Below are 26,992 nucleotides of genomic sequence, written 5' to 3' on the forward strand. Positions count from 1 at the left end.
GGCACCTGGGTGGCTCAGTCGGTTAAGTGTCCGACTTCAGCTCAGGTCATGATCTCATGATTCATGGGTTTGAGACTCGCATTGGGCTCTGTGCTGACAACTCAGAGCCTGGAGCCTGCTTCAGATTCTGTGTCTCCCTCTCTCTGCCCCTCTCCTGCTTACACTCTGTCCCTTTCTAAAATAAATAAAAAATAAAAAATAATTAAAAAAAAGAATGAGGAGATAAAAAAAATAAAATTGGGAGATCAGGAAGGTAGAAGTAAATGCCCACATGTATAACAGGAATTCAGAAGGAAAAAATGAAAATGCATGGAAGAATCTATTTGAAGAAATAATAGACACACATTTTCCAGGTTTGAAAAGAATGAATGGCTTCAGATTGGAAGGGCTACAGAGTGGAAAATAAAAGAGAGAAGGGGAAAACCCATACAAGATACCAGATGGTAAAATCTAAAAATACCAAAGAGAAAACTTGAAAAGTATTAGATCGACATTAGATCTCTCCGTTGCAACACTGGGCGTAAGAAGATAGTGGAATAATATTTCTTAAGTACCAGAAGAAAATAATTTTGAACTTGAAGTTTTATATCCAGCCAGGTTGTCATTCAAACGTGAAAAAAATTCTAAGGCAACGAGGTCTTAAAATGCTTCTCATAAAAAGAGCCACATGAGAAAACATCTCTGGAGTGCCAGAAAGCAAGGATGCATGAAAAGGTAAATGGAATGATTCCAAATGGTTTATCCTAATATATAAAGCAAGTTGTTTACAAAATGTTAACAATTATTAAATATAGGTGGAGGGATATATTGATGTTTATTGAATTTACTTTTCTAGAAGTTTGGGAATTTTCATAACAAAAATGTTTAAAACATTTTGGAGGCAATACGCAAATATGAAGAGATACAAATCCAGGAGACTTTGCAAGAAATAGAGTAAGAGTGATTTGATACATTGGTGAAATTTCTGTTGTCTAAACAACAACAGCAAGAACAACAAACTTAAGACTGAGAAAAGGAAATAGAGGAAGTATACCCATAATAGTCCCAAATTAATATTCTAGACAATACTAAATTGATAGTAGATTGGAAGTAGATAGAAATTTGGGAAATGCCTAAGTTCTTGGAAATTAAACAATATATTCTTTAAAAAATTTTTATTTATTTGTTCATTCATTCATTCATTCATTCATTCATTTATTTTACATCCAAGTTAGTTAGCATATAGTGCAACAATTTCAGGAGTAGATTCCTTAATGCCCCTTATTCTTTTAGCCCATCCGCCTCCACAACCCTCTGTTTGTTCTGTATATTTAGCAGTGTCTTATAAACAACACATTTTGACATAACCCATGGTTCAAAGAAAAAATCACAAGGAAAATTATTTTTGAATTGAATAAAAAAGAAAACTTGGGGTGCCTAGATGGCTCTGTTGGTTAGGCATCCGACTCTTGATTTCAGCTCAGGTCATGATCTCAGGGTTCATGGGTTCAGGCTCTGTGTTGGGCTCCATGCTGACAGTGCAAAACCTGCTTGGAATTCTCTCTCCCCCTCTCTGACTTTCCCCTGCTTGCTCTCTCTCTATCTCAAAAATAATAAAAACAAAAAAAAAAAAAAAAAGAAAATTCGACGTATCAAAATTTATGGGAGGCAGCAAAAGCAGCGCTTTTAGGGAAAGGTATAGCTTTAAACACCTATATTAGAAAAGAAAAAATGGTCTCATATCAATAACTTAAGCTTCCACATTAATAACCTGGAGAAAAGGAGCCAACTGAGTCCAAAGCAAGCAGAAGGTAGAAAATAATATAGATTAAAGTGTAAACAAATGAAATAGAAAACAGAAAAACAACAGAGACAAAAATAAATTAAAAAAAAGTTAGGTTTTTTGGAAAAGATTAACAAAATTGACATATCTTTAGTTAGGCTGACCAAAATTTAAAAAAAAAAAAGGAAAAAGAAAAAGAAAAATATGAATTGCAAAATCACGACTGATCCTACAGAAATAAAAAGAATATAAAGGAATACTACAAATTCAATAACCTGGTTGAAATGGACAAGTTCCTACAAGATATGGATTATGAAAATTGATTCAAGAATATAAAATCTGAATAGTAAGTAAAAAGTAAAAAAGTAAACAAGTAAAAAAAAAGATATCCACATTGGAAAGGAAGTAAAAGTGTATTCACAGATGACATGGTCCTGTATATACAAATTCCTAAGAAATTCATAAAAAAACTATTCTTAACATGGCAACACTGCCCAAATTGATGTACAAATTTAATGTAATCCCTATCCAAGTCTCAGCTGCCTTCTTTGTAGATATTGACAAACTAATTCTATCATCAAAGTGGAAATGCAAAGGATCCAGAATAGCCAAAAAATTTTTGAAAAAGAATAAAGTTGAAGGACTCAGACTTTCTGATTGCAAAACTTACTACAAAACTATAGTAATCAAAACAATGTGGTACCGATAGTAAGATGGACATATAGACCGATGGCCCAGAATTGAGAGTCAGAAATAAGACTTCACATGTAAGGTCAATTTACTTTTGGCGCAGGTGCCAAGGAAATTCAATGGGAAAAAGATATTCTATACAACTGTTGGCAAGGATGTGGAGAAACTGGATCCCTCATACATTCCCAACAGGAGTGTAAAATGGTACAGCCACTTTGGAGAGCAGTTTGGCAGTTTCTTAAAAAGTTAAAAATAAACCTACCCTTCAACCCAGAAATTCCATTCCTAACTATCTACTGAGAGAAATGAAAACATGTCCACACAAAGATTTGTACATGAATATTCGTAGCAGCATTATGCATAATAGCTAAAACCAGGAAAGAATCCAAACGCCTATCAACAGGTTAATGGATAAACCAAATGTGGTGTATTCACACTGGAAGACTGCTCAGCAATTAAAAGGAATAATTACTGATAACTGATACACACATGACATAGATGAACCTCAAAAACATTATAGACACAAAAGACTGTATCTTGTATGATCCCATTTATGTGAACTATACAGAAAAGGCAAATTTATACACGTAGAAGTAGGTCAGTGGTTGCCTGGGCTGGATCTGGGAATAGGGACTGACTGCAAATGAGCACTGCAAGGGAACTTTTTGGGGTGATGAAAATGTTCCAAATTTGGATCGTTGTGATAGTTGCACAGCTCTATACATTTACTAAAAATAATTGAATTGTACACTTACAATGGATGAATATGTTATTTTATGGTATTTACATTAAACTTCAATAAAGCTGTTAAAAAAAAGAATCATAGGTTCAGGGACCAAAGTATTGGGGTAATTGAGGGATATTTTATTCTAGCTGCAGGAAAATCTCTGATAGGCTCAAATCTGAGGGCTATATCCAACTACATACCTGTGATGGGATCAATAATGGCTCCAAAGATATTCAGGTCCTAATCCCTGGAACCTGTAAGTATAATCTCAAACGGCAAAAGGGACTTTGCACATGTGATTCAGTTAAGGGTCTTGAAATGGGAAGGTTATTCTGGATTATCCAGTTAGTCGGGCCCTGCAGTTAATCACAGATGCTCTTGTAAGTAGGAGACAGCGGGAGATTTGACACAGTGATAAGAGATGAGAATGTGGACGCGAGGAGCGGAGGAAGGGGTCATGAGCCACAGAACGCAGACTGCCTCCAGAAGCTAGGAAATGAGAAGAAGCAGATTCTCCCCCAGAGCCTCCAAAAGGAATGCGGACCTGGTGACGCCCTGACTTCAGCCCAGTAAAATTGATGTCAGACTTCTGGCCTCCAGAACAGTAAGGGAATACACCTGTGCTGCTTCAGGTCACCAAGTTGGTGGCAATTTGTTACAGTGCCATAGGAAATGAATATAATATCCAACCTCAAACAAATTTGGTATGCATTTTATAAATTTTGAATTAGTTGCAAATACATAAAAACTTGTAAATTTCACATTATAATCTAGATTTATGTGGGCTTTTTTTAAATGGGAAAATTAGGCAGCATAGGTCTTCCCCATCAATATGATAATAATTGGCCAGAACTGAGTCATGCTCCATCAGCTTTGTGGTCTTCCTGTGGCCTGTTTATTCTCTACGTATGCCTGCATCCTGTAGCCAGATGGGAGTTTGTGCCTCCTACTTTACTTTATTTACTTATTTATTTTAGAGAGAAAGGGGGTGTGTGAGCAGGGGAAAGGGGCACAGGGAGACAGAATCTTAATCAGGCTCCATGCCCAGCGTGGAGGGTGGCATAGGACTCGATCTCACAACTGTGAGATCATGATCTGAGCCCAAATCAAGAGTCAGAGGCTTAACCCACTGAGCCACCCAGGCTCCCCTGTGTCTCCTACTTTAGAATGGTTACTGGGGCACCTGGGTGGCTCAGTCAGTTAAGTGTCCGACCTCTGCAGAGGTCATGATCTCGAGGTTCGTGAGTTTGAGCCCTGTCTGGGGCTCTGTGCTGACAGCTCAGAGCCTGGAGCCTGCTTCGGATTCTGTGTCTCCTCTTTCTGCCCCTGCCCCACTCGTACTGTCTCTCCTTCCCTCTCTCAAAAATAAAAATGAACATTAAAAAAATTAATATAGAATGGTTGCCATAGCTTTCTGCATCTGAAGACACGGCCCTGAATGTGGCATCTTCCTCACTAGCATGGATTATAACTATCTTCTTTTTGAGAGGGTCAAAGAGGAAAGAGGGGTCACTCATAAAGCTGCCTAATTAGTTCATCCTGTGTCATGTAAGGGTTCTGCTGACTAAAGAGCTCTTGCTTGCATTATCAGATTTGTCTGTCAAGCTTCTGGCCTTTGTAGAATATTTGGGGGCGGGGAGTCCCTCATGTTCACACTTTGCTTGTTTTTTCCATTTTACCGTGTTCTGATCCATTACCTCCTGGGGTTCCAGGACCACTACCTTCTCTTGAAAGGTGCTGTCAGCATCTTGGAGGCCTCAGAAGAGAGGCAGGAGCGGGCCATTGGGAAAGCCATCCTTGAGTCTGAGGTGTGAACACAGACCGTGCAATGATTTGCATCAGCACAGGTGAAAGGTCCGCAGACTTCGCCAAAATCTTGGGGTGAACTATGAGGCACAAAAGAGAAGTCTTAAAAAAGTGGGTGTGAGAAAATGCTCCAGCATTCAAGATCAAGTGCCTCCACTTCAGTTCCTGTCTGGGCACTCCCTCTCTCCTATCCCTCAACTCCCTCCACCCAGAAGCCTGGGCTCCCGAAGCCCTTTTTCAGGTCAGATGCCACCATGGTTGGTCTTTCCACACTCTGACCAATCCCCTTGTGGAAAGACTCACAGTTTTGTTTTTTTGCTTTTTATTGATTTTATGTTTTAAATTCACATCCAAATTAGTTAGCATATAGTGCAACAATGATTTCAGGAGTAGATTCCTTAGTGCCCCTTACCCATTTAGCTCATCCACCCTCCCACAACGCCTCCAGCAACCCTCTGTTTGTTCTCTATATTTAAGAGTCTCTTATGTTTTGTGCCCCTCCCCGTTTTTATACTCTTTTTGCTTCCCATCCCTTATGTTCATCTGTTCTGTGTCTTAAAGTCCTCATATGAGTGAAGTCATATGATATTTGTCTTTCTCTGACTGACTAATTTCGTTTAGCATAATACCCTCTAGTTCCATCCACATAGTTGCAAATGGCAAGATTTCTTTCTGATTGTTGAGTAATAGTCCATTGTATATATATACCACATTTTCTTTATCCATTCATCCATTGATGAACATTTGGGCTCTTTCCATACTTTGGCTATTGTTGATAGTGCTGCTATAAACGTGGGGGTGCATGTGTCCCTTCGAAACAACATACCTGTATCCCTTGGATAAATACCTAGTAGTGCAATTGCTGGGTCGTAGGGTAGTTCTATTTTTAATTTTTTGAGGAACCGCCATACTGTTTTCCAGAGTGGCTGCACCAGTTTGCATTCCCACCAGCAGTGCAAAAGAGATCCTCTTTCTCCGCATCCTTGCCAACATCTGTTGTTGCCTGCGTTGTTATGTTAGCCATTCTGACAGGTGTGAGGTGGTATCTCCTTGTGGCTTTGATTTGTATTTCCCTGATGATGAATGATGCTGAGCATTTTTTCATGTGATGGTTGGCCATCTGGATGTCTTCTTTGGAGAAGTGTCTATTCATGTCTTTTGCCCATGTCTTCACTGGATTATTTGTTTTTTGGGTGTTGAGTTTGCTAAGTTCTTTATAGATTTTGGATACTGACCCTTTATCTGATATGTCATTTGCAAATATCTTCTCCTGTTTTGTCGGTTGCCTTTTAGTTTTGCTGATTGTTTCCTTTGCTGTGCAGAAGAAGACACACACACACACACACACACACACACACACACACATATTCCATGCAACTGGATAGGAAGAGCAAATATTGTTAAAATGTCGATACTACCCAAAGCAACCTACATATTCAATTCAGTCCCTATCGAAATAACACCAGCATTCTTCACAGAGCTAGAACAAACAATCCTAAAATTTGTATGGAACCAGAAAAGACCCCAGATAGCCAAAGCAATCTTGAAAAAGAAAACCAAAGCAGGAGGCATCACAATCCCAGACAGCAAGCTATTCTACAAAGCTGTAATCATCAAGACAGTATGATACTGGCACAAGAACAGACACTCAGATCAATGGAACAGAATAGAGAACCCAGAAATGGACCCGCAAACATATGGCCAACTAACCTTTGACAAAGCAGGAAAGAATATCCAGTGGAATAAAGACAGTCTCTTTAGCAAGTGGTGCTGGGAAAACTGGACGGCGACATGCAGAAGAGTGAACCTGGACCTCTTTCTTACACCATACACAGAAATAAACTCAGAACGGATGAAAGACCAAAATGTGAGATAGGAAGCCATCAAAATCCTCAAGGAGAAAGCAGGCAAAAACCTCTTTGACCTTGGCTGCAGCAACTTCTTACTCAACACGTCTCCAGGGGCCAGGGAAACAAAAGCAAAAATGAACTATTGGTACCTCATCAAAATAGAAAGACTCACAGTTTTCCAGACACCCTCTCACTTGCTGCCCCCGTCCCTGCTGGAGGACACCACCTCTCTGTCCAGTGCACCTCCCAGAGTCTGGATTCTTCAGTCTGGATTGGAGCCTATGCACAGCCTCATGAAACAGTTTCACGGAAGTGCTTCAGCAATGCCTGTGGAGGCCTCTCAGTGGTCTCCATTCTCAAGAGGAAATTCGTCTCAGGTTCTTTTGGCTACCTTTCTGGCCTTCCTCCCAATTTCCTGTGGGTAATGGCTTTGACCAGGGTATACCCACCCCCTTGCCCAAAATAGGACTGCAGGGACTGCCTGCTCTGAATATTATTCGTTAAAAAGAAACATTTTCCTCGCCCATAAATAGGTTTGCAATGACCTTAGTAGAAAATTATAGATCTTAAGAGTGGCCCACAGATCCTGAATCGGTAGCTTCTTTCCATCTTGCCATCCCACTCAGTGCTCAGGCCACACCAGCGTTAAAACTCATAACGGCATAAATCTCCCAGCTATTCCCTGTCTTGGACCTTTGTACAAACCCTTCCCTCTTTATGCAAACTGTTCTGGGCTCCTTTTCCACTCCTCATCTTTCTGTGGTCTCGCCTAAAGTAATTTCCTCAGGGAAACCTTCCCTGACCTCCCAACTGGAAGGAAGTTCCTCTATATTCCCTGTAGAACCCCAAACACAGACACCCATAATCCTTCGCTCTCCCCTCACAGCACTTACTGTCACTTGAAGTTTTATATTTTTGGGGTTTTGTATTTACTGTCTCCCTCACGAGAGTTCCTCTCATGAGAGGAGCTTCTTGAGAGGCTGTGTCTGTCGGTCCCACATTTGTTGAATCCATAAATGAATGAAAGGGAACCATTTACAAAGACACTCTCAACCTCAGCCATCCCCAACAATTTAAAATATGCAGAGCTTCTCACTCTTTTGAACCCTTGTATTTAAAATAAGAGACACCCAATGATGTATCTTGATAGTTTGCCTAACCAAAAGGCCCAAGGCTTAAGTGTTTTTCTCAAAATAAATGTGAAATCAGCAAAGATGATGACTAAGAACATAAACTCTCATGCATGGAGACCACAGCTCCTTCCGGATGGGAAGGTCCAAATCCTCTGGGATGCTGAGACCATGGTCCCTGCAGAGGAAAGCTTTCCTCAGTACAAGGCCCAGTGTGGGGAGGCTGGCTCTGAGAGGGGAGAAGCCAAGCCCATAACTCCCCCTTCCTCAGTGGCCCACACAGCTCCTGGCCTTCTCTGATGTGCTATGACCTCTTCATCTCTGTTAATGGAAATTTAGGCTCCACCCCAAGTGGTTTGCTGTTTTAAATCCCCTGGAACTGAACATCCTTCTACAAAGATCTTTGAACACTGTGTGAAGATTTCCACAGGGTAAACTCGTAGAAATGGGATTGCCAGATTAAAGGGATGACCCATTTAAAATTGTTGGTGTATACTGCTGAACTGATCTTCAAAAAGGCTGTGCCAGTTCATGTTCACACCAAGGGTGTCCCCTTTGCCCAGCCCCCCCCCCCCCCACCCTGCATACCACTGTTGTGCTAATTTGCAATTTTAAACTAGTAGTGAGGTTAAGCATTTTTTCATGTTTAATTGCCCTTTGTATTTGCCGGGAACTGTTTATTCAAATTCTTTGAGCAATTCAGGTAGAGCCCTAATATAAAAAATATACTCCTATATTTTATTCTGTTACTTGAGTGAGGTTTTTATGTCCATATCTTTAATCTATCGGGAATGATTTTTTTATGCGTTGGAACTCTAACTCTGTGTTTAATACTTATTGCTATTATTATTGTTATTAATTTGAGAGAGAGAGCATGTGCGTGAGTCGGGGAGAAGAGCAGAGGGAGAGAGAATCTTAAGCAGGCTCTGCACTCAGTGTGGAACTCCAGGGGGGTTGATCCAACGACCCTGGGATCATGACCTGAGCTGAAATCAAGAGTTGGATGTTCTACCAACCGAGCCATCCAGGTGCCCCACTATTTTTTTTTAAGTGTTTTGTTTGTTTGTTTATAAGTAACTTCTACACCCCACGTGGGGCTTGAACTCACAACCCTGAGATCAAGAGTTGCATGCTCTCCTGACTGCAACCTGCACTCCAGCCACGTGCCCCTATTGCTGTTCTTTTTTAAAGATGGAGGTTAAAGTTGTCTTTTCCCTACATATTTGAAATACCATCTTTTCAACGTTTTTTATTTATTTTTGGGACAGAGGGAGACAGAGCATGAATGGGGGAGGGGCAGAGAGAGAGGGAGACACGGAATCGGAAACAGGCTCCAGGCTCCGAGCCATCAGCCCAGAGCCTGACGCGGGGCTCGAACTCACGGACCGCGAGATCGTGACCTGGCTGAAGTCGGACGCTTAACCGACTGCGCCACCCAGGCGCCCCAATACCATCTTTATCATAGGTTAAATTCTTATGCAAGTGAAAGAGTTTCCAGACTCCACTCTGTTTCTGCTGACTGTTTGCCGAATTCTGGCTTCACCCCACATTGTCTGAATCATTGCAGCTTTGTAACACATGCCTGGTACCCAGTAGGCACTCAACAAATATTTGTCACTCTGTATTCTACTCTTTCGAATATACTTGAGAATCAATGATGTCAAGTTATCTTAAAACCCACTGAGATTTGCCTTTCCCAAACTCCTTGAGCAACTTTGTTTTAGGTGTATCTTTTATTGCTATTATATTTTTGCATTTTTAAACCATATCGGAAAGTATTTTCTTTGAGTTGGCAAGTTTCCACCATTCAGTTATTGTTATACAGATTGATAGGTTTACTCTTATCATCTTTTATAATTTCAGATTGTTTTTTATTTTTATTTTTTATTTTTATTTTTATTTTTTTAAATTTTTTTTTTCAATGTTTATTTATTTTTGGGACAGAGAGAGACAGAGCATGAACGGGGGAGGGGCAGAGAGAGAGGGAGACACAGAATCGGAAACAGGCTCCAGGCTCCGAGCCATCAGCCCAGAGCCTGACGCGGGGCTCGAACTCACGGACCGCGAGATCGTGACCTGGCTGAAGTCGGACGCTTAACCGACTGCGCCACCCAGGCGCCCCTCAGATTGTTTTTTAATACTCCCTTGCTGCTTTCCATCATTTGTTTCCTGGTCTGTTTTCTTCATTGTTTCTCCCCACTTCCAGCAATTTGAAAAATGTTTAACTTTTAAATATTAATCTTCATCTTTTTACTTTTAAATAAATATCCTACAGCCTGTATTACTGCAAAGTCACTCCTCTCAGAAACCAAGAGAGCAAGCAGACAAAAAACAGAGATAGTGAAGATCTAAAAACGCAACTAATATGTTTGCTGTATTAGATATAATGGAACTCCGCACCCAAGAGAGAATTCGTATTCTTTTTGAGCACAGGAGGAACGTTTGCATTGGCTATAAAAGGAGCTATAATAAATTTCACAGAATCGATAACACACAGATCATGTCACCTGCCCACAATGCACTAAAATCATGAATTAATAACAAAGTAAGGCTTAAAAGCACATGCCTCTTGTAATTTTGCTTGCTCCACAACTCCCTCAGAACTCTTGCACCTGCCCCTCCCTCCTGGATTACTAGATGACTCTGGGAAACGAAATCCTCACTCTACACAGCAATTCAGGTTCAGTTCTCTTTGAAAACTCAGCTCCCAGACCAACGTTCTTCATCTGGAACTCCTCAGGTATCCGACAGAAACAAAAGGGCCATCTTCCGATTTACCAGGCAGGATTTGCCCTCCTAACCGTCTGATTTGGGCTCAGGTCATGATCTCATGGTTCCTGGATTCAAGCCCTGTGTCAGGCTCTCTGCTGTCAGCACAGAGCCCTTTTCAGATCCTCTGTCCTCCTCTCTCTCTGCCCCTCCCCTCCCTCTCAAAAATAAATAAACATTTAAAAATAATTATGAAGTCATGGATTTAAGTATATTTAATATATTTTAATCCATTGATTATCATCCTTGGCCATGCTCTATTTGTTGCACCTTTGGCCCGTGGAAGCCTCTCAAGTTGGCTTCTGAGTCCTTTCTGACAATCCTAGTAGGTCTTTGATGTCATCTGGGAAGCAGGCAAGAGGCAGATGCCCTCTGTAGCCTGCAGGTTTGGTGAGAGCACCTCTGCTTAGTCCCATCTTTGAAGAGGAAACACTGTACCCTCTAGGTTTCTGGTTAGAGCCTTGAGGTGTTCAGCAGAGAGGGACTACAGAAGAGGGAGCCGCTGGAGGTGGGGAAAATGATGAGTACAACTTTTTGTTTTTAAGTTTATTCATTTATCTTGAGATAGAGAGAACCGGTGGGGGTGGGGCCGAGAGAGAGATGGGAACAGAGGATCCAAAACGGGCCCTATGCTGACAGCAAAAAGCCCGATGTGTGCATGGCTTGAACTCACAAACCGTGAGATCATGACCTGAGCCGAAGTTGAATGCTTAACTGACTGAGCCACCCAGGCACCTCGATGAACGCAGCTTTTAACTTTGCTGTGGGCTGAATTGTGTTCCTCACAAATTCCTATGTTGAAAACCTTATTCCCAGTACCTCAGATTATATTTGGAGATAGGGCCTTACATAGGTAAGTAAGGTAAAATGCAAGCATATGGATGGGTCCGTCCTCCATAATCCAAAGTGACTGATGTTCTTTATAAGAATAAAAGATTATGGACATCTGAGTGGCTCAGTCGGTTAAGTGTCCCATTGCAGCTCAGGTCATGATCTAATGGTTCCTGCGTTCGAGCCCCACATCAAGCCTATACTGTCAGTGCAGAGCTTGCTTGGGATTCTCTCTCTCTCTCTCTCTCTGCCCCTCTCCCACTTGTGCTCACTGTCTTTCTCTCTCTTTCTCTCAAAATAAATAAACTTAAAAAAAAAAAAAAGAACAGAAGATTAGGGCACAGACAACACAGAGACCAAGGGACAGTCATGTGAGAATTCAGCAAGAAGACGGCCACCTGCAAGGCAAGAAGAGAGGCCTCAGAAGAAACCAACTTAACAGCACCTTGATCTTGGACTTCTAGCCTCCAGAACTGTGAAAAAATAGATTTGTGTGGTTTGAGCCACCCAGTCAGTGGTATTTTGTTATGGCAGCCTTAGCAAACTCCTAAGAACCTGTTGAGTTTGAAGCATCCACGGATGTTGCTTCGCAGTTGTAAGTGTGGATCTGGGGTTCAGGAAAGAAGACAGCTGGAAGCAGACCTGTGGGAATTGGGAACATATACAGGGTGGATCAAACCACGTATATAAGGGTGAATCTCCAGGGAGAATCTGACGAGTGAAATGAGGAGAGGGCTCAGAAATAAACCAATGTTAAGAAATGGGGGAAGAGAAGCCCTTGAAGGAGACCCAGAGATAGTGGGTCGAGGGATAGGCAGGAGCAAAAGTGTGGAAGAATGGAGTCTGAGGCAGAGAGTGGAGTTGAGGGAGTTTGGAGAAGGCAGTGGTTAACTACTCAATGCTAAAGAGAGGTCAAGTAAGATAAAGACTGAAGAAAGGCCTTGGGGTTTTACAATTATGAGTGAGTGGGGGCATGGAGAGCCCAGGCTGCAGTGGTTTGGGGTGTGACTGGAGAAGGGGATAAGGACTAGGAGGATAAATCATCTTCAGCAAATCTGATGGAAAGCAGGACATGGTGTAGGCTGACAGCGAGAAGCAGCTTGATATTTTCTCTGTTTTTCTTGGGAGGGACTTGAACACATTCATATTATGACAGGAAGGAGCCAGTGGATGAGAAATACCAAAATGAAGGAGGAGATGGAAACCTGGAGTGCCCCAAAGCAAAGAGAGGGAAATTAAGCACATAGGAATACCTCTTCCTCTGAGATGGGAGAAATGTAAGTGGTGATTAGTTTGTAGGTTTTAGGGTGGGAATCTGGGAATCAATATTCATGCACAACTTTTTTTTTTTTTTTTTAATTTTTTTTTCAACGTTTATTTATTTTTGGGACAGAGAGAGACAGAGCATGAACGGGGGAGGGGCAGAGAGAGAGGGAGACACAGAATCTGAAACAGGCTCCAGGCTCTGAGCCATCAGCCCAGAGCCCGACGCGGGGCTCGAACTCACGGACCGCGAGATCGTGACCTGGCTGAAGTTGGACGCCTAACCGACTGCGCCACCCAGGCGCCCCTCATGCACAACTTTTTATGTAGACACATGTTTTCATTTCTTTTGGATATATTTCTGTATATTTCTATTCCAATGAAATTGCTGGGTCATACGGTAACTGCCATATTTAACAATTTGAGGAACTGCCAAACTGTTTTGAACAGCGGCTGCACCCTTTTACATTCCCACCAGCAATGTATGAATGAGGGCTTCAATGTTTCCACACCCAGTGGGTTTAAGGTGGTGTCTCATTGTGGTTTTGATTTACATTTCCTAATGACTAATGTTTTTTATTTCTTTTCATGTGCATATTGGCCATTTGTCTATCTTCTTTAGGAAATATCTATTCAAATCATTTGAAAAAATGTTTTTAAAATGATTTTTTTAAATGTTTATTTTTGAGAGAGAGAGAGAGAGACAAAACTTGAGTGGGGGAGGGGCAGAGAGAGAGAGAGAGGGAGAGAGAGAGAAAGACAAATCTGAAGCAGGCTCCAGGCAATCAGGCTCTATATGGGGCTCGAACCCACAGACTGCGAGATCATGAACTGAGCCAAAGTTGGACGCTCAATCGACTGAGCCACCCAGACCCCTCTCATTTGCCCCTTTTAGAGTTGGATTATCTTTCTATTGTTGAGTTGTAACAGTTCTTTATATATTCTGCATACCAGTCTCTTATCAGATGTATGATTTACAAATATTTTCTCCCATCCTGCAAGTTGTCTTTTCACTTTCTTAAGGGTGTTCTTTGAAGCACAAAAACTTTTAGCTTTGATGAAGGCTAGTTTATCTATTTTTTCTTCGGTTGCTTGTGCTTTTGGTGTTCTAAGAAAGCTTTGCCTAATCCAAGTCATGAAGATTTACTCCCTTTTCATCTGAGAGTTTTATTGTTTTAGCACTTCCATTTAGTCTATGATCTATTTTGAGTTAATTTTTGTGTATGGTGTAAGGAAGGGGTACAATTAATTCTTTTGCATGTGAATATCTAGCTGTTCCAACACATTTGTTGAAAAGGTTCACTGAATGCTCTTGGCACCTCTGTTGAAAAATCAATTGGCCATAAATATATGGGTTTCTTTCTGGATTCTCAATTCTTCCACTGATCTATATGTCTATCCTTATGCCAGTATCATACTGTCCTGATTTGTAGATAAGTTTTGAAGTTGGGAAGTAGGAGTCCCCTAAATTTGTCCTTTTTTCAAGATTTATTTGGCTCTTCTGGGTCCCTCCCATTTCCATATGATTTTAAAGACCAGCTTGTCAATTTCTGCCAAAAAACGGGATTTTGTTGGAAAATGTGTTGAGTCTATAGATCAATTTGAGGAGTGTTGCCATCTTAACAATATTGTCTTCTATCCAAGAACATGGAACATCTTTCCATTTATTTAGGTCTTTGTTAATTTCTTTCAGTGATGTTTTGTAGTTTCCAGTGTACAACTTTTATACTTCATTAAGTTCATTTCTTGGTATTTTGTTTAATTTTTTGAAGGCTTTTCTAAATGACATTGACCATAACAACTTCTTAAAAATTTTTTTTTAGTGTTTATTCATTTTTGAGAGAAAGAAAAATAGAGTGGGAGCAGGGGAGGGACAGAGAGAGAGGGAGACACAGAATCCAAAGCAGGCTCCAGGGTCTGAGCTGTCAGCACAGAGCCCAATGCGGGGCTCAAACCCATGAACTGCGAGATCATGACCTGAGCCAAAGTTGGATGCTCAACCGACTAAGCCACCCAGGCAACCCTATATTTTATTTTTTGATGCTTTTACAAATGGAATTGTTCTTCATTTTTCTTTTCAATTGTTTATTACTAGTGTGCAGAAATACAATTGATTTTAGTATTTTGAACCTGTATCCTGTAACCTTGCTGAACCCATTTGTTAGTTCTAATAGTCTCTTAGTGGATTCCTTTGGATTTTCTATTTATAAGATCACGTCATCTGCAAACAGAGATAATTTTACCCTTCCTTTCCAATCTGGATTACTTTTATTTATTTTTCTTGCCAAATTGCCCTCGCTTGAACCTCCAGCACAATGTTGAATAGAAGCGGAGAGAGGACATCCTTGTCTTACTCCAAATTTTAGGGAGTATACCATGATTTTAAAAAGCTATTGCTTGTAATGATACTAATTTTTCTCATAACAATTTCTCTTACAATTCCAAAAAGAATTAGCGCTTATGTGGATGAATACACAGGCGAGAATAGCAATAAAATCTTTGAAAAAAAGTAATGAGTGAAGATTTGCTCTTCTGTTGTAGTAAGGCTTTAAAAAGGCAACAATAATTAAAACAGAATGGCACTGGCAACAAGATAGAAACCTCAGCAGAATAGAAAACAAAGTTCAGGCTCTGTCTACAGTATATATAAGAATGTATACTAGAAAACCAATGGCAAGGGGATAGTGTTTTGCAAGAAGTACTGGGAAGAACGGACAGCTGTTGGGGGAGAGAGAGTTAGATTTCCAAACCTTTCACTAAAATAGTATATAGAATTTAAAGATGATGAAAGAACAAAGAAAAAGCCAAACAACTTAAAAGCTAGAAAAAATATGAGTGGATATTATTGGACCTGTGAGTGTGGAAGACCTTAACCTTGAGACAATGGAAGAAATTCAAGGATTTGACAACATAACCTCTTTGGTCAAACTGATTTGCAAAATATATAAAAGACAAAGTGTTATTCTTAATAAAGTGCTAACATAAATTAATAAGAAATTAAGGCTTCAAAGAAAAATGAGCATGGAAAATAGATAATTCAGAGAATAGACAACTCAGTAAAAGAGGAAATATAAATGACTAATAATGAAAAGTAAAGTTCAATCTCATTGGCAATCGAAGAAATGCAAATGAAACAAGGAAATACAAACGTTTGCTTTCAGCAAAGATTTCTAAGATGATAATACTTATCACTGCTTAGTGTGTGTTAAGATGGCTCTCTTATTAACCCTTTGAGGTGACTTCTATTATTAGGCTCATTTAATAGATGTGGAAACTGAGACTTAGTGGGGTTTAGTAACTTTCTCAAGCTTATAATGCCACTGACTGGTGGCACTAGAATTTGAACCTGGGCTGTGTGACTCTACTATGGTGAGGGGCCTAGAAAACAGATGCGGGAAAGGGGAGGTGAAGAACAAGGGGAAATGTAGACTGAAGAGCCAGGCAAAGATATTTGAAGTACCCATGTGGAAGGGCGAATGGGCTTTTATGGTATTGCAGAACGAAGCAACAAGTTGAAATTACACAAAGGACCACTTTTTTATAGCAAGAACTATCCCCTAACGGACTAGAGAGGCCCAGGAAGGCATGAGCACACCCGGCCCCAGGGGAGGTAGGGGAAGCCAGAGGGTCCTTGGTCTAACCCTCATGGCAGGCTGCAGGGGATGGGGATGTTGGTGGCCTCATTTTGTAGAGGAGGACACATATCTCTAGGTGGTCGAGACCTCAGTGTCTTCAGAGTTTCTGCTCTTTTCTCACCCACAGATAGCTAAAAGACCCGGCCCTTTCCTCCTAGGGCCAAGTGACCTGCAGGGGAGCCCTGCCTGGCTTCACTGCCCTCCTATAGCTGCAGTCCCAGGCCAACAGGAAGCCTGAGCTTGCCAAACTGCGTGGGCCAGGGCAGGAGGAAGGAGAGAGGGAGTAGTCCATCTGAGTTCTGTTTTGTCCTTTCCTGCAGCCTTGCTACTCCATGGGGGGGGGGGGGGGGTAGGGGGTGCAGTCTAGTTGTGTTAGAGAACTAGGAAACAGGTTAAACAGAACCATTAAAGAAGGGTGACTAATGTATGTTAGTTGCAGTTTGGTAAAGATGTCTTCATTTGCAAAGCCCTTGGGGAATCCATTCTTAAAGTTGGGGCTTCGTCCTGAGTGCAACCTTGGTTAAGTCTCTTAACGTTTTTATACCTCAATTTCTTCATCTGTAAAATGGGTATGACAACACTTCCTGCTTTATCAACTCTGAATTATGTAGTGCTTATATGACCAACAAGCTAGTGTGAGAGCAGAGTGCCACAGGCAGTAGTCCCTCAGACCTGAGTTCAAGCCCATTCTCTGCAATTTTCCAGTTAGAAACTTGGAGAAAATTACCCAAGCTCTCTCTCCGCTTTGGTTTCTTCATCAGTGAAAATGAAGGTGGCAACAGCACCTGCCTTAAACGGTTGTCTTCAGGGGTAAATGAGATAATACATGTAAAGTAAATGGTAGAACCAGGGCTCCAACGCCCACTGCAAAGCTACACTACAGCTGCCTCACAGGCATAATGCAAACACATCAACAACAGAGTGTAGAGAAAAGCTTGGATAGAAACACAACAAATGGTTAACAATGTTTACTTCTGGGTGGGGAGATTATGACCTATCTGTATTTCCTTTATTTTCTTCTGCATTTTCCAAGTTATGTTTATAATCAGAAGAAAAGCTGTATATGATTTTCAGATGCCTTGAGATCATCTGTGATGGTCTCCACTGCATTAAAATCTTTCACAATATTTTCTCACGCAATCTTCTCGGCAACTGCTTGAAGTAGGCATCATTATCCTCATTTTCTAGATGAGTAAATGAGGCTGATAGAGGTTAGAGAGCTGGTTTAATCTTCAGATCTTATTGCTGTGAAGTGGCAGAAAGCCAAGACCCACAGGCAGATCTGGCTGCCTCAAAGATAGGTGCTATCCACAGGGATGTTGGACCATGGGGCTCAGTGCCCAGGACTCCTCCACCCCAGTCTTCAGAATGCAGGGATAAGGTGGCAGGCTGTCAGGATCAGGCCTGTGGTGTGTGTGTTCCCATGGATCCCCAGTGCCTGGTGTACTGGTTCTCTGTATCCATATTGTGGTGGAGAACATGGCCGGCAGAGTTGGGATTTTTGGCATCCTTCTCTCATAGCACAGGATGTCAAGGGGTACTGTGGAGAGTCTTCCCAAGAAGAAATACAGGTTTCCATCATAAAAGTAGCCAGCCAGAGGAACTAAAAATAGGTTATCACATAAGATTGAGGGAGGGAAATGGTTGTGAGATACATTATCTGTCACAGCAGGAAGACAATAGATAATGGCCCTGATAAATCCATCTGTGTAAGCATTTTATGTAGAGAGATGGAGGTACCCACCAGGCTTGAAAACACAAATGGCTGTAAGTGAGTTTTCTTTGGATCCAGCGGTGGAGAGGGAATCTTCCGCTTTTCATCATAAGCGCTTCTGTCCTATTTGATTTTCTTTAGGTGTATGTGTTACATTTTATTTAAAAATTAGGATTTTAAAAAGTACAGGCTGTGGGGTCATCTGTGTGGATTCAAATTCCACCTTTGCCAGTTATGCATCGTGGGCAGTTTAGCCTCTCTAAGCTGAAATTTTACCTTCTGGAAAATAGGAATAAAACTCATACTCATCCAGAAGGTTGCTCTGAGGATAAAATGAGGTAATGCATATAAAGTACATGGACCGGCACTGGCCGAAATGCAGTATCTGTAATTACTAACCATTGTTATCATTATTAATAATAAGCCAAGCATTCAAATCATACCCCTGGGCTTTACACACAGGCACGTAGTAGGCACTTAATGGGTGGAAGTACTTGTTTAAAACTCCCGTTAGAGCCTATAATTTCCGTCAACCAGTGACGCAGGAGCTCCAGCTGAAATATTGATGTCGTTACTTATTTATTCATCACGCTGCTCCCCACCGCAGTGTCCGCTAAGGGCGAGCCCAGCTCTCCCGCCTTCCGCGGCGCGGTCCCGTTTCATCAGTAGGTCCCCGAAGCGCGCGGAGGTCCGAAGCCGGGGCAGCTCACCGGCTTCCAGCTCGCTGTCGCGGGCCAGTCACGTGCCAGAGCGGGACTCACTTCTGGTTTCACGCAGCATCTTCCCTGGCAGGGACCGGCTGGAGCAGGGTTGGAGCGCGGCTCGAGACGGAGGGGGCAGCGGGGTCCCGCCCCACCCCCACTTGCCCGCGCCAAGAGGATGGCCATTCCAGGAGGGGCGGGCCGGGGCAGTTGCAGGGCAGGGCTTTCGGAGCAGGGACATCTTGAAGAAAGATTTGGGATTGGCCGGGAGACGCGGAGCGGGCTTTTCATACCGGGCAGAGGGTGCCGCGCTCCCGCAAGCGAGGCGGGGTTCCGCGGGTGCCCCCAGGCCGGGGCGGGGCCAATGCCGGAGCCCCGCCCACCCCTCTGCAGTGGCCGCGCGCCCCACCCCTTGGTGCCCGTCGGCCCCTCCAGCTCCGGTCGGGTCTGCTGAGGCCAGCGCCGGGGCGCGACAGCCAGGGCCCCCGCTGCACTGCCGCACCGCCGCGCGGGTCTGGGTCGCGGGGCGGGGCAGGGCGAGAGGCGGGGCGCTGACGTCGTGGCGCGGCCGGCGGCCGGGGAGGCGGGGAGGCGGCTGCCGGCTCGGCCCAGCCCAGCCCGCAGCTGCGGCGGCCCGGTGGTGGCGGCGGCGGCGCTCGGAGCCGGCTCCTGACCGCCCTCCGCCCGCTGCCTGGTTCCTCTCACGGTCTCCGTGTCTGCTCCCGCTTTTGCCGGCCCTCGTCCGCTGTCGCCTGCCCCGCCATGGCCCTGGTGCGGGACGCCGAGCCGGCGGCTGGGCCCTCCCGCTGGCTACCCACGCACGTCCAGGTGACTGTGCTGCGGGCCCGCGGGCTGCGGGGCAAGAGCTCGGGAGCGGGCAGTACTAGCGACGCGTACACGGTGATCCAGGTGGGCCGTGAGAAGTACAGCACGTCGGTGGTGGAGAAGACGCCGGGCTGCCCGGAGTGGCGCGAGGAGTGCTCCTTCGAGCTGCCGCCTGGTGCCCTGGACGGCCTGCTGCGGGCGCAGGAGGCCGACGCGGGCCCGGCGCCCTGGGCCGCGGGCTCCGCTGCCGCCTGTGAGCTGGTGCTCATCACCATGCACCGCTCCCTCATCGGCGTCGACAAGTTCCTGGGCCAGGCCACGGTGGCGCTGGACGAGGTCTTCGGCGCAGGCCGCGCCCAGCACACGCAGTGAGTGAGGGGCGCCGAGAGCGCGGAAACGGTTAAAGGCCTCGCTGGGCGGGGCTGGCGGGGGAGCGGGACCCCGAACCTCGGCCAGGGCTGTGCGCCCTTTGCCGCGCGCTCAAGGGCATAAACCGCTTCTTTGCATTTTGGGTCCCCTTCCGATCGATCCCCTTCCTTGCGACGTTCAATGCTTGGCTGCTGGTGTGTCCTTGGGTAGCCTAGGGGGGAGGTATGATTGGTGGCCTAGCCTTAGGAGTAGATGGCCCGGTAAAGTTCGGAGTGGGATCCAGAGGCCCTTGCACCATGGGAACCTCAAGAAGGAAAACCTTGGGGCCATTCTTAGGGCCTCTGGGCCTGTCTCCCTTTCCTGGAAGGGGAGGGGCACTGCAGGCGCTTGCCCCAACCCAGGCCCGCAGGGTAGTGGAGAGGCCCACGGCCTCGCCCTGTGGGGGAAGGAAAGGTGCAGTGCTCTACTTGATGGCTAGATTGACCCGAGATGCCCCACCAAATCTGGAAAATGCAGAGGGCATCTGCTTCTTGCCTGGTATTTGGATGGCCTCTGGAACCCTGCCCCTCTGTGTCCCTGTTCTGAAAACAGGAGAACCTCTTAATTAAAGGAAGGAAACCCTTCAGGCAGCCTTCAAGTGTCCTGCCTGTCCTGCTTGAGGTGAAGGCAGCGTCACAGTTAGTGCACAGCAGGAGATCATCTCCCAGCCACTTCCACCTAGAAGGGCCTGTGTGTTTTTTAATCATTTATTTTGGCAGTGTTTAACCTTCCCTGTGTTAAGATCAAGGCTTCAGACTTGGAGCCCCATTTCCTGTTTGGACTTGGGCAGGATCTGAAAGCCAGTCCCTAGGGCTGAGCACCTGCTGTGGATCATTCAAGGGGTTAACTGGGGTGACACCTCCCCTGGACCCCAGGGACCCTGGATGAGGAGGGTAAAGGGATGAGGGCAGGGGTGTGCCCTAGGTGAGGACAGGTGCTGAAAAGGTTTGCCCACCTGGAATGGCATCTAACTGAGTAAATCTAGGAAACCTTGTTGGAGCAGGTGCAGACCCATATGAGAGCAGAATTTGGTTAGAAAGGATCTGACCTTGAATGTTTTTCAAAACGTGTGGAGGAAAGGGCCTTCATGGCTCTGTGGCCTGGAATGGGAAGCTGGGTAGCATAGGGCAGGTTCAGGGCAGGGCTGTGACCTGACTCCACCTCCCCCCTCCCCTGGCCTTCTCCTCTCCTTTTCTCTGAGTTGCTGCTGTTTGGTTGCTGGGTGTGGAATCATGTGGTATAGTTTGGCCCTTGTTTTGTTTTTTTCCTCCGCTTTTCTGTCCTCTCCTTCCTTTCTGGCTGAGGGAGGCTGTGGGGGTGGGGCAGAAAGCTCTCCTCTGGATCTCTTAGCCCTTTTCTTTCCTGAAGAGGCTTCTGTCCCCAAATTCATTCCACCCCTTTCTTTCCTGGTCCTTCAGCCTCCACCACTCAGCTAATCTGACCAGACTAGTATATGATACCCCTGGTATACAGGGGGAGACAGAAAGTCTCTAGGCTTGTGGGGAGAGGCCTCTGTGAAGTCCGTGACTTGGGGTGGGGAGGGCTTTGATCTTTTTCAATTTCTGCTCTTGATTTCTTCTTGGTCTTTGGTTCTTCCTGAGCTGTCTGTGCTTGTAGGCCCAGGTTGGCCTGCCTGTTTGCAGCCAAGGACAGTCCCTCTTGGTGAATTTGACTTGCCACCCCTTGATCTGAAGGGAACCTTAATTTATTTTATAGAAGTCCTCTTTCTCACCAGGATCTTTCTGCACCTACCAGCTGCTTTTCCTCTGTTGCATTGACCTGGGTTATTTATAGAACCTGGAGGGGGCAGAAAGGAGAGGGGCCCTCCTGGTGGGACGAGGAAAAGTCTGTGAAATCTGCCTGATCTTCCAGTAAGCTGGACCTAACAGCATGCCTACTGACAGAGGGTGAGAGCTGCTGCTCCCAACTCTGGTCCCCACCTCCCACCTCTGACTTTAATGGCCACTCCTGGGTGCATATCCTGGGAGCACCCTGGCGTGAGCTGTTAAGACAGTGAGTCTGCACATTTCCCAGTGGAGAGAGGGCAAGATGGAGAGGACCAGGGTGTAGCCTCCTCAGCTTTGAATAATGGTGGAGAACACCATCCACTCTAACTCCAGGAGCCAGTCAGTTGTGGTGGTCTCATGGAAGGTAGATAGCAGCCCTATGTCACCAAGACAGAACCTGACTGGGGAAGGGCAGCCTCATGGTTATGATGATGGGGCTGTGGAGTTGCAAGAAACAGATTCTAGTCTCAAACTTGCCACCTTGTGGCAAGTCAAATAAACTCTTGGTGCCTCAGTTTTCTCATCCGTCCAATGGGGCTATTACAAGATTGATGTGAGGCATGAAATGAGAGTGCAGGTAAAGCATCTAGATGTGGTTGCTGGTCGGTGAAGAGCAATGATAGTGGAGGGAGGCTGTTGGTAACAGTGTCTGGGTGACGTCCCTGCCCTGTAAAAAACTTTCTCATGTGATGGGGGGAAACAATACAGAACTTAGAAGAGCCTGAGCCTGGGAAAACCCTAGGACCATGGGTGGCAGAGTGCATCCAGGAGTATGAGAGTGCCTGATGAAATAGGCTGACCCCTTGCAGTCCTTCATTCTCTTTGATGCTCCAGGTTTGAGAACTAGGGCTGGGCTTGGGAGGCCTCTTGCGGTGCTGTAGCCCGGCTCGGTTCAGCTTGTAGCGCCCCCCAGCAGCCTGGGCTGGAGCTGCCCCTGCCCTGTTGGGGAGGCTGGACAGCCCAGTGTTTAAGAACCTGGAGCCTGGGGTTTCACTCCTAGTTCTGTGACTTCCTAGCAGGCGAGTTTCTTAACCCGTCTCCTCATTTCTGCAAAGGTCAGAAAAATAATTATGGAATCGCAACGTTAAATAAGACAGTGTCTGTAAAAGCTTTGGTGTAGTTGCAGACCTAGAGCAAGGCTTCAAAGTATGGGTGTTGTGGTTACGCTGAGGACCCTGCCTTGTGGGATGATGGTGATGATGGTGACTGGTGCGAGGTGCCTTCATGGCTCCTGAAGCTCCTTTGTCAAGGGGTGCTCTTTGAGGTGAGGGATTTCACTGGAGGCTTCCAAATAATTGAAGAGGAAGTCCTCAAAACATAATTTAACGTAATACAGGAGGAAACTGATTATAGCTGTCTCCCCCCAGTAAAGCCATATATGCATCATCACAAGTCTGAAAATCCTGAGATGTTTCTCCACTATTTCCTCTCTGGTTTTTATCTCTGTACCCTTCCTGGTACTACTCTCCAGTGGGTGCTGTGTGTGGAGTAAAAGAGTCCCTGCTGTAAAGAACCCCTCCCCACCCATCCTGGGCCTATTAGATTGATGGTTAGAGCCTGGCCCCTTGGGAAGGCTGAGTCTGGGTTTAATTTGGGTTGGGACCAGTTTGGTTTTTTTTATCCCAAAGAATAGAACTGTTGGGACCATGGACAGGCTGCTAACTGTGGCACCCTGATAGGTTCTGTTGCATCTGGTCAGACCCGTGCCACTGATTTTATGGAGGGCCTTGTGGAGGCCTGTGGCCCAGGACCGCTTAGGTTTGAGACTACAGTATTCTGCCTGGCTGGGCGTGGAGACCTGAGATCCCCTTGAGAGTGGTGGGGTTGGGGGCACTGTGAGATGCACCTGAGGGAAAATGCAGCCTGCTGGCCTAGGTTGGGCTGGTGTTTGAGGGCTTCTGTTCATCTCTTAGCCTCCAGACATCCTGTGCATTCCTGTGCCCGTGACCCCGCAGCCTTCTCTCCACCAGGTTCCAGATGTGACTGCTCCTCAGGAAGTAGCTGAGGCCATGAGGGTCCTTGGTTCTGGCTCCTGCTCCAACCCCAGACCTGTGGAGCTGCTGGGGAAGTCTGCTTTGGCTGTGGGGGGTGGAGGGGTAGGGTCTGACTCCCACTCCCTGAGTTACGGGTAGTTTTTATTTGGGGTTGCTTGAGCAGCGGTGCTGGGGCAGAGGGGAGGGGTAGGAAGTGACTCCTCCGTCCGACTGGGCGGTTCCTGGCTGGCACAGCAGCTTCCCCTTCCCTCTGCATCTGGCCCTGGGTGGGAACCCCGTCTCTGCCCTGTTCTCCTCTCCGAAGCCAGCCAGGGACAGGCATAACTCAGCAGCTCCTCCACTCCAGGCAACCGGAGGGCTCTCCCTTTCCACTGATGGGGGCCGCCGGCTGCACTTGTTATTGTTGGTCCCCTGGTGCCACGACGCTCTTGCCGAAGCTAGATGACTAGCCTGGCCTTGTCCACATTTTCCCTGCCCTTCCTATCCTGTGCCGGGACAGATCATTAACACAATGACAGGAGCTCTCCGGGCTCTCTGCAAGTCAGTTTGCTATGTTTTTCCTTGTACAGGGCCAGTCCTCTGCAAAATTGTGTAGTCATGAAGAAGCGTTGGCCCTTTTCACAGCCAAGTGATAAAAATCAGTCTACAATGTGGGTCCTTTATATAGCTGGCTGTGCTGCCAGTGAAGGGTCTAACGGCTTTGCTTTTAGTGAGCTGCCCGAGGACCCCTTAGGTTATTTCTTCCCTCAGGAAGGATGGCAGCCAGTGAGAAGAGCTGCACTTGGACAGCCCAGTGTTGGTCCGTTGGTCGGTTGGTCGGGCTGAGTCCTGGGTGTGGGGCTGGGCCCAGGCCTCTCCTTAGTGAAGGGCAAGCCAGCAGGGACTCCGCAGGTTCCATTCCCAGGAGGCAGCACTTCTAGGAGCTGCGCAAGGGAAGGGCTTTGTCACGGGCCACCTCAACCTTCAGCTGACCCAGGGGTTGGGGTGTGGCGGGGAGGGGAAGCACAGCCCTTGATCATGGAGTTGCAATGTCAGAGCTGGAAGAGTGCTTCCATGAGGGGGCTGAGGCTGGGGAGGGGAGCGATACCGACTCAGCTACTCAGCCGCCAGTGGAGGGTGGGGCTCTGCTGGTCTCTGTTAGGCCCTGGCAGCCCGTAGGATTTCGGGCCAACGAAGAGAAGGCATTTGGGGCCCTGTGTGCATCCCAGGGGGTTTTAGTGTGAGAAGGACATTGCTGCTAGGATAGGGTAGGGGGCCTTGGGGCTTATCTATGGGCCTGGAGGAGCAGTCTCATCCACAGGCTTTTCTGGAGTGTCTGGACACTGGGTGGGGTGGAGGGGCTCAGAGGAGGGGAGGGCATGGATATCCCAGCCTGAATGCCGGGAAGGTAATGGCTTTGTTAGGAGGATGAACCGCATATTTTTGGAGAAAGGGCCATAGGCAAGTGCTGTGTTTTCAGGCCTTGCCAGGGAGAACTGGAGATGTTCAGAGCATACAGAGCTGCTGGGCTCGGCTGTGGTCAGGGACACCTCCTTGAGGAAGAGACGAACACTGAAGACCTGTGAGGTCCACCTTGGCAGCATGTAGCAGTCTGTTTTAGGGGGCTGTTATTGCCTTGTTAGGGAGGCATATCATTTACTAAGCCATTTCTTTGTGCTGCCACTGTCCTATGGGCTTGACTTACTGTAGCTCACAGGAGCCCCTTGAGGTATAGGTATTGTTACTCTGTTTAACAAATGGAGAAACTGAGGCACAGAGAGGTGAAGTAACTTCTTTTTTTTCGCTTAATAATTTTTTTTAATGTTTATTTTTATTTTTTATTTTCTTTAAAAAATTTTTTTAACGTTTTTTATTTATTTTTGAGACCGAGAGAGACAGAGCATGAACGGGGGAGGGGCAGATAGAGAGGGAGACACAGAATCAGAAGCAGGCTCCAGGCTCTGAGCCATCAGCCCAGAGCCTGATGCGGGCTCGAACTCACGGACCGCGAGATCATGACCTGAGCTGGGGTCGGACGCTTAACCGACTGAGCCACCCAGGCACCTCTTTAGTGTTTATTTTTGAGAGAGCTCATGAGCTTGCATGAGCGGGGGAGGGGCAGAGAGAGAGAGAGAGGGAGATAGAGGATTTGAAGACTCTTGTGCTGACAGCCCAATGCAGGGCTTGAACTGATGAACCGTGAGATCATGACCTGAGCCAAAGTTGGACGCTTAGCCAACTAAGCCACCCAGGCACCCTGAAATGACTTTTCTAAAGGCACACATACATGGCAGGGTCAGGATTTGCACCCAGGCACCCTAGCTTCAGATTCTGTGCTCTTCATCACCACTCTATACTGTCCCCCTCAGTTTTCCCCCATTTCTTTCATGATTTGGTTCTGCATAGGACGGGGGTTCTGCTGCTGCCCTCCTGAAGGTTTCTCTCTCCTCTGCAGGGCCAATCTCTGGGGCTCTGTAAGCATGGCCTGCTTCTCTTGTGTGAAGCCTTGGCTGATTGGGGCGTGTGTGATCTGCAGCTCCAAATCCAGTCATGTCTGTCTCAGGGGCTGGAGGTGTTGTGTGGGACTTTGGGAGGGAGGATATCAGTGTCACCAGAGTGTCTCTCAGGAGCTTGGGGGAGCCTGGGAAGCTCTGCCTTGGCCCTGGACACCCCAGCCCTGGAGAGATTTGCTCCCATTGGCTTGTGCAGTAGAGCAGAGCTTGGGAGCATCACCAGATATAAGACTTCCTGACCTTTCTCAAGAATCACGTGCTTGTTTTGCTGTGACAGAACACTCTGAGCCATCCAGTGCCTCACAGTGATGCAGTCGTTTGCTTTTCTTTTTTTTTTTCTTTTGTTCAATATTTAGGAAGCAATTACTAGGCAACCGCTGTGCCTAGGTCAGGGCTTCGGAGAAAACAAGAGAAAGAAATGTATAGCCCTTTCCCTAGAAGGGCAAAAATGTGTTTGAAACAAGACTTACCCAGGAAGGATAATTAACCTACAAAGCAGCATACACACATGTGAGAGAAGGAAGGGGTCAGGAGAAGGGTGAATTCAGCAGGGTTGGAGCAATCAGGGTGGCTTTCTGGGCGAGGCAGGTCCTTGAATGATAGCTGAG

The 26,992-nt window shown here is 45.9% G+C and overlaps 1 protein-coding gene across 3 annotated transcripts in view; it reads left to right on the top strand.

The window, feature by feature from the left end:
- The first annotated feature begins 19,294 nt into the window (after nucleotides 1-19,294).
- Nucleotides 19,295-26,992, top strand: part of RAB11FIP5 (RAB11 family interacting protein 5) — a 37,765-nt gene continuing 30,067 nt past the window's right edge. The window contains exon 1 of one of the 3 annotated variants that reach the window (XM_086700845.1): nucleotides 19,295-20,071. In XM_086700845.1, coding sequence (XP_086556971.1) covers nucleotides 19,641-20,071 — 431 coding nt within the window. In that variant the 5' untranslated portion in view covers nucleotides 19,295-19,640. The remainder of the gene's footprint in view (nucleotides 20,072-26,992) is intronic. The other 2 variants (XM_086700846.1, XM_086700848.1) reach the window with 2 other exon arrangements.

This window comes from Puma concolor, chromosome A3 (genome assembly GCF_028749965.1).
Source record: "Puma concolor isolate L17-30 chromosome A3, mPumCon1.1.hap2, whole genome shotgun sequence".
Taxonomy (NCBI): Eukaryota; Metazoa; Chordata; class Mammalia; order Carnivora; family Felidae; genus Puma; species Puma concolor.